This window comes from Diabrotica virgifera, chromosome 3 (assembly GCF_917563875.1).
Source record: "Diabrotica virgifera virgifera chromosome 3, PGI_DIABVI_V3a".
Taxonomy (NCBI): domain Eukaryota; kingdom Metazoa; phylum Arthropoda; class Insecta; order Coleoptera; family Chrysomelidae; genus Diabrotica; species Diabrotica virgifera.
In genome coordinates, this window is record NC_065445.1 from 207,927,024 (window position 1) to 207,935,453 (window position 8,430).

General features: G+C 35.1%; 1 protein-coding gene across 2 annotated transcripts in view; it reads left to right on the forward strand.

The window, feature by feature from the left end:
- LOC126881515 (UDP-glycosyltransferase UGT5-like) overlaps nt 1–7,871 on the forward strand; it is an 81,163-nt gene extending 73,292 nt beyond the window's left edge. Inside the window, exon 5 of one of the 2 annotated variants that reach the window (XM_050645812.1) lies at nt 7,492–7,870. In XM_050645812.1, coding sequence (XP_050501769.1) covers nt 7,492–7,765 — 274 coding nt within the window. In that variant the 3' untranslated portion in view covers nt 7,766–7,870. Of the gene's footprint in view, nt 1–7,491 lie in introns of both variants that reach the window. The other variant, XM_050645813.1, reaches the window with a different exon arrangement.
- The last annotated feature ends 559 nt before the right edge of the window (nt 7,872–8,430 follow it).

Below are 8,430 nucleotides of genomic sequence, written 5' to 3' on the forward strand. Positions count from 1 at the left end.
TCGGGAAGATCATGCACCGACGCTATATTTATAATGAGGCAGATTCAAGAAAAATCGTTAGAATACAACAAACCGGCATGCTTATGTTTCGTGGACCTTAAGAAGGCATTTGACAGGGTTAAATTAAAGGACGTTATCCATTTATTGTACGCAAGAGAGGTACCTCTAGGAATAATTATTAAAACGATCGAAAATATCTACCAGAACAATACAATAAAAATAAAAGTAGATGAAAAACTAACTGACCAAATTGAAGCTGGCAATTGGATAAGACAGGGAGATTCTTTGAGTCATCTGTTGTTTAACCTGCTCATGGACGAAATAATAAAAAAAGTAAGAACAAAAAAAGGATACCACATGGGAGAAAAACAACTTAAAATAATCTGCTATGCAGACGACGCAACACTAATCTCTCAAAGTGAAGATGATTTACAACGTATGCTGCACGAATTTAGTATAACCGCTAGAAAATTTAACCTGTTAATTTTCCGAAAAAAGACTAAATGCATGGTTATAACAGCAGATCTAATAAGGTGTAAATTAGAGCTGGAGGGTCAAATAATAGAACAAGTCATGGAGTTTAAATATCTAGACATCATACTATGCAGCTACGGAAAGCCCGAAACAGAAGTGGATGATCAGGTGAATAAAGCAAACAGAGCCGCAGGTTGCCCGAATGAAACAATATGAAGAAATAAAAACATCGGAAAAGAAGTGAAAGGCGGAATTTACAAAACAGTCATCAGACCAATAATGACATACGCGGCGGAAGCACGACCTGATACAGAAAGAACAAAAAGAATGCTAGAAACAGCAGAGATGAAAACATTGCGAAAAATCGATGGTAGGACGCTGTGGGATAGAGCTAGAAGTGCAGATATACGATGGAGATGCAAGGTGGACAACATTAATAACGGGGTGAAAAGCAGAAGAGTAGAATAGAACGAACACAAGCCAAATGACAACAAATAGAGTAGTAAGGACGGCGAGAGACGGTTCTCCAATAGGAAAAGGATCAGTGGGAAGGCCACGAAAAAGATGGAATGACAACTTATTGGAGGCACATTGAAAAACAGACAGAGTAATGTCTATATAAAAAGATGAAGAAGATTTTTTTACGTTTTCCTCTATAAGTGTAAATATTAGACAACCATTTTTTAAAGAAAATATATATCGAACTGACCTTACCAGAATTATGGACTACATATCTTGAGTATTGAAAGCATCCAGAATACTAAAAATAGTAATCGCCCGACGAAAACTAAGAACCTAACCCAGAAACTACTAAAAATTATACTAAAGATCATCTGTCATAAGAAGATTCCCGAAAAAATATAAATAAAACAAACAATAAAAATGTAAGGTAGGTGTAGGTAATATGGCCATGTACGGTAATATGGCCATCTAAAAAATTTCCTACTATCTTTATGTTTAAATGATAGAAATCTTGATATTAGCATAGTAATACACATTTAGTGCCGAAATTGTTAAACAGACGGTGCCACATTCTGTATAAGTCAGAACAGCACGTCATTGTTGTGAAAGCTCGCCATTGTAAAAGGTGGTTATTAATTCCATAATTTTTAAAAAAATCCTAACTGTTCTAATAGGTAAGTTTTTATTATATTAATTGTATTTACGGGTTTCGTAGACCTTAAAAATTATGTACATGTTCTTATTTTATTGTATAATTTTTGATTTATTATATTTTTTCGTAGACAAATATCAAAATACAGTGTTGAGTAATAGGGACAGATGAAAAGTAGGGTTATATGGCCATGGCCATATTTATCTTCCTGTGGTCATATTTCTCTACAATAAATATTTTGCTTGCTGTATTGATTGATTTCTTTTGTTACAGAAATCAAAAATGCCCCAGTATCAGTGCAGGGGCCTACGAGGCAACTGAACCGAAGAAAATTTGGCAGCAACTTTAATAGCGGTGGAAAATGGCACCGCAGTTAACACAGCTAGTCGTACATATAATATCCCAAGGCGGACACTTCGACGATATTTAGAGCAGGGAAAGCAAGTAAAGTCTTGTGTAGGGCGAAAACTATACTTACAAATGCCCAAGAAGCAGAATTAGTTCAACGCATTATCCGTCTTTCGCAAATTGGATATCCACTTACTGCAAGGGTACTGTGTAAATGTGTATATCGGTTTACAGAACTCAATAAAATCCCAAATCCTTTCCAAGACAGAAAAGAAATAGCTGGTCGTTATTGGCTACGTGGTTTTATGAAGCGCAATCCTCAAATCAGACTTAGGAAAGCACAAAACTTAAATCCGGCTAGGGCACAAAAACTTAAAAAATGCATTGTAAAAGATCATTTTACTAAGCTGGAAGGTATTTTAAGAGAACTGGACATAATAGATAAGCGATAGACGAGAAAGGTTGCAGGTTAACACTTCACCACCAGCAGAAAGTTTTAGCGCAAAAAGGTGCAAGAAGAGTACATGTTGTTGCAAACGAACATGGAGAAAGTGTTACCATTGTTTCGTGTGGTAATGTTCTTGGTACAGCAATCCCTCCAATGGTGCTTTTTAAGGGTAAACGTAGTAAGCCAGAATGGGTTGACTCACTTCCTCCAGGTGCTGTTGTTCAAATGACTACAAAAGGCCGCATGAATATTGAAACGTTCTCAGTTTGGCTTCAACACTTTTCAAAATTTACGATTTCTGGTCCATGTATTATCATATTTGATGGTGCAAGATGTCACTTGGATCACACTATTGTAGAAACTGCCGAAAGATACGAAATCACTCTATACTGTTTACCTAGTAATACTACTCACGAGCTCCAACCAATGGACAAAGCTGTATTTAGAGCCTTTGAATATTACTGGGATAATGAAGTTATGAAATATTACTCTGTCTATAGGGATCGTGTTATTACTAAACAGAGATTTGGTGCAATTTTTTCGACTGTTTGGGACAAAACAATGACACCATCTAATATAAAATCGGGGTTTTCTTCAACAGGAATTTATCCGTTCAACCCAGAAGCTATCCCAGAGATAGCGTTTGCTCCTAGTACTATCACATACCAACATCAGGAAGATAAAGAGAATGTGACGTTGTCAGAAACTAACGTTGATAATAAAGCAGATGATTGTATCCCGTCAACTTCAGGCATGCAACAAAAAGATTACCGTTGTCATTCTACTTTGGGATTACAACCGAAAAATAGCTCAAAAGAACTAGGTCTGGAAACTGATAGTAGCAACTCCTGTCGTCCCTCTACTTCGGGTATTCAATCGAAAAATCGCCCGAAAAACCCTTTCCAAACACTGATAGTAGCAACTCTGACTCATCCTTTAGTTTGCTTGACTCTAGCAGCGATGAAGTTATTGATTCAGAAGACGATCAGTATCCTTAAACGAGTAGTAACTTAAGTATTCCTTAAGTACTCCTTAAGTATTCCTTAAACATCCAAAATACTTCATTCACAAGTATTCTCGAAACACCTGAAAATGCAGCAATCAAGAACACTAACAAGAAGCCTAGAAAACTAGCAATCAATAGTCGAGCTCAAGTTGTTACTAAAGATTTATTCGGCAGCTGTATTAGAATAAGCGATTCAGAAAATATTGAAGTCAATACGCATACCGTAGATGGTAAAGAAGTATCATCAAGGCTCCAAAAATTACCCAATCCAACAAAAAAATTTAAGGCCTTGCCTAGCAGAAAACGGGAACAAATAAACAATAATCTTGGTTCTGCAAATTATGCAAGGAAGACAGAATGATAGATATGAGACTATGTATCGTATGTAGCAGTTATGTCCACGAAGAGTGCATGGGTCTCACATCTATGACAAAATTGATACAATCTTATGCCCTGATTGTGAAAAATAAGATAAAATTAAGTTTCTGTACTGTATTTTCTTAACATTTAATAAAACTGGTGTTAAGTTTCATAATTTGACATAAAAATTTACTTACTGTAAAGTGGCCATATTGCCTACACCATGTTGGTAATATGGCCAATGGTAGTATTTTTTTAATTACGTCATAAATATCGTATTTTTATCAGTTTTGGAAAAATTATAACATAAATCTTTATATAGATAACCCATGTAACTATAATAACAGTTACTTTTTAAAAAACTTATATTTGGCCATAAATACAGACAAAAGTTTTTAAGGTGGCCGGCCATATTACCTGCATACTTATACCTTAAAAACATTTTCTATTTCGTTGCAACCCAAAACTGCAGCAGCATTATATTCGAGCCATTTCGTTCGTTGCAATCCAGGACGGCATGCGTCGAAGTATCCTGGTTCAATCGGAGAGAAGAGGATATGGGTCTACTGATGATGCGGTAAAAAAGCCCCGAAACTGATATAGACTCTTCCTGCACTCTTTAATTGAACTAGAATATAATGTTGCTGCAGTTTCGGGTTACAACGAAATTGGAAATGTTTACCTATACATTTTTAAGGTTTAATTGATTTACTCTTTTTGGAGTACTTAGGAAACCTTCTCGTTGGAGCTTTACCACGCTGGGCAGATGGGATGTGAATTATTTAAAATTCCCTCAAATTCTGCTCATCTTGTCACCCGCATAGCTTATAATTTTTAAAAGCCTCGGAGGTTGTAACCAAAGAGGTTTCCACCTGTTGTACATCTGGTGGCATGTAGACCAATATTTATTGTCGGTTTATGAAGGTACTACTAGATTGAGAACTTAGTTTGTTTATAAATAAAATGATTATTTCAATAGCAACCTTTAAAAAATTAAGGATACGTAACCGCAGGAACAAGTAAATGCTAGTTTCACGTCCAGACAGTGACCTCTGCACAATGGATGGATTGGGTCTGCTTCATGTAGCTAGCCAAGGAGGGTGCGCGACCAGTTTCCATCTGCTTAAAACTGAAACAAATTGGCTAAGGGACTAAACCCCTACAGAAAATTCTGCTTACCCTCCCGCGAGATCGTCTATGCATGTTTGCATGCTATGCATTATAACGAACGAAAGATGAAATTTTTTGTTTTTGTGAATGCAGATATACGGGCAAGTAATCCCCGGACGAATAAGTCCGAACAAAAAAAACCCAGACAAAAATACCCACAAATAATCCACAGACAAAAATAATCCCCTGACAAAAAATCCCCACAAAAAATCCGATCAAAAAATCCCCACAATTTTTTTTGAATATAATATCCCCACAAAGAATTCCGGACAAAAGATCCCCAAGAAATATTTGCTGCCGAATAGTTCTCTAAAGTTTTCCTGTGAACGCAATCGACGTAAATGTTTTTCAGTCTCAGTGCATGCGATGCGGGAAACTGAGACCGTTGGTATCTGAGATGCAGGTACAGTGGAATCCCGATAAGTCGGCCCCCGATAACCCGGAAGTCCGGCTAACCCGGACTGATTTTCATCAGATAAACATTTTGATTTTCAGTATTTTGTATTTTGACGACACCCGATTTGGGCGTCGAAATATTAATAACATTATTTTTCAATTTAATTGTGGCTTATTTCCTATCAAAATACATAGTTAATTATCAGATAAACATTTCAGCAATAAAAATATATGTAATATAATATTTGAGAGGTAATGTGTATTTGTGTAATTTGAACTATATATAATTGTAACGATAGTCAAAATGACTCATGGCACACGCCGCGCCGGCAGAAACAACAGACACCTGTCTGGACATAGTACAGTCGAACCCACTTATTAGAATAGCCTTCGTGCCAAGCAAAAATATTCTTATAAGCGGGATATTCTAGTAACCGATCATTGGCGGATGGTGAAATAAATGTACCTACCAAATATACGTTATAATAGTACATACTATGTCAATATGTATATGCATATGGTTTTAGGTCTATTTATATCAATAAAAATTTATAATTTATTTACAAAAATCATTACGAAACGATTAGACAATATTTAAGGATCCCGCGTATGAAAAAAGTTGATTAATAGAAAGCTGAAAATTTGTTAATAGCCTAAGGGTGTCTAGTCGGACAAACTTTGATATATGGGAACACTGGAACAGGGGAAGTTTTAATTGTGGAACAGGTTAAAAATTTGGAACGGTCAGACCACAAAAACGGCACATGTATTTTTCCTACAGAACAGACTTAAACTCTCCGAACAGAGATTGAACTCTCATGCAAAAATCAGACTGCTATTTATCAGCAAATGGGCGTTTTAATGAGTGGAACATGTAGAACATGTCAAATGACAGGAATTATGACAGGTGATAAATAGCAGTCTGAGTTTTGCATGAGAGTTTAATCTCTGTTCGGAGAGTTTAAGTCTGTTCTGTCGGACAAAATAAATGTGCCGTTTTCGTGGTCTGACCATTCCAAATTTTTAACCTGTTCTACAATTAAAACTGCCCCTGTTCCAGTTCTCCCATATATCAAAGTTTATCCGACTAGACACCCTTAACCTATTAACAAATTTTCAGCTTGCTATTAATCAACTTTTTTTTCATACGCGGGATCCAGACCTAATAAATTGGAATTGGGTTTTAGAAAAGACCCCCAAACAAACAATCAACTATTGGTAATAAATCTTATAGAAAAATGCTGTTTCTAAAAACATCCAAGTGTGTGGCAATGTACCTATAGAAATTTGTAGACAAATGAAATTATTTTATGACCTTGTCGGCATACGATTGAATTTTCTGTGGGAGAGAAGCGTTTACTCATCATAACACAGTAATAAAGTGTTTATTAGGTAGGTACCTGAGAAACCGTAATAATATACAAAACGACAAACCATTAGATCAGGCAAATTTAAAATTTCTAGGAAATTGTACATAAAAAGTTATTTGTTGACTTGAAACATTTATTCGAAAAAGCGGTATTAGGTTACTAAACCATATTACAATAAACGGATAAATTTATTAAAGGGTAAATGGAAACGTTTTGGGACCTCGAATTTATATTACATAAACCGGGATATTCCTATAACCGGTACTCTAATAAGCGGGTTCGACTGTATTCCTTTATATATTTCAAACAGCATTGTTTATAAAGACTAAAAGACTACCTATTTAAAAAATTATTTTTCAAACAATGGTCTTTAGTTTTCACTGTTCTTAAATAACTTCACATCGATTGTGACTGTATTGTGTGTAGTACAGTCTTGTATATTGTATTGTTCGCTTCCGTTTGCTTACGTTTGTGTTTGCGTGTTTTTAGTAATTTAGATGTGTAGGTACTGTGCTTACCTATTTATATATATTTCATGTTATTTCAATTCTAACGGAGTTTATCTGTAAGTATACCGTATTTTATTAATTTTTACCATATTCTCCGGCTAACCCGGATTTTCGATAACCCGGATCGGCCGCGGTCCCGATTAATCCGAGTTATCGAGGTTCCACTGTAGTTCTTTTTGCAGTCTGCCTTATCTTAGACATCTTAAAAAGAAATTCCTGAACATACAAATTGTTTCTGTATTATTTCAAATGTTTTGAAGAAACTATGTAATAAATTTAGCATAATTTTTTTTTAGATACAGAGAAAACGCCAAAATCAGATCAAGTCTTTTCCATGATCGTCCCATGAAACCTCTAGATCTCGCAGTTTATTGGACAGAATTCGTAATAAGGCATAAGGGGGCGCATCACCTGAGAGTGGCAGCATTGGATTTGAGATGGTACCAATACCTTCTAGTAGATGTTATTGCAGTTGTGACAATAATTATTTTTAGTGTATTTACAGTATTATACCTTTTGTGTGTTAAGCTGTGTTGTTCAAAACGAAAGAAAAAGACAAAAAAGGAATGATTTATTCATCTTTTTAAAATAGATTTTTAAATGTGAAGAAAAATAACTCATTATACAATTTGGTAATGAAAAAGGTAAATACACACAATCTATATGTTCTTTATTTTTATCTTAGAAAATGGCAGCCGCTTTCAGGACTTACAGTATTTGTCCAATCTTCAGGCCAGTTAACCCTTTCGCTCATGCATTTTTGTTTTTTAAGAAAAAAATTTAAAATTAGACATATTCTTTTAATTTTTTTAAACTTTTTGGCGTATTCCAAATAATTCTATGTTATCCCTTTTAAGGGATGTGAATTGTATGACCTGTACAATATAGTATGATACAGTTGATTCAAAAACCGGCACAACCCAGATATCCAAAATGAAAGTTATCCTTTAACACCAAATTGTCCTATATGGTCCACATATTATTTAGTAAAAAGTCACACCATTTTGAGCATCGCGTTTGGGGGGTAGGTGGGGGAGAAGTCGGTAAATTAGGAGTCTTTTACGTTTTTTGTCAATATTTCTAAAACTATGCGGTATAGCGTAAACAATGTTCTATACAAGAATGTTCTACATTCAATTGTAGAACAATTGAATCCACCAACCAATACATAATCCTTTTAAAATGAACGGTTCCAAAGTTTCGGAGGTAGTATATTATAATTGGTCAAAAAAAAG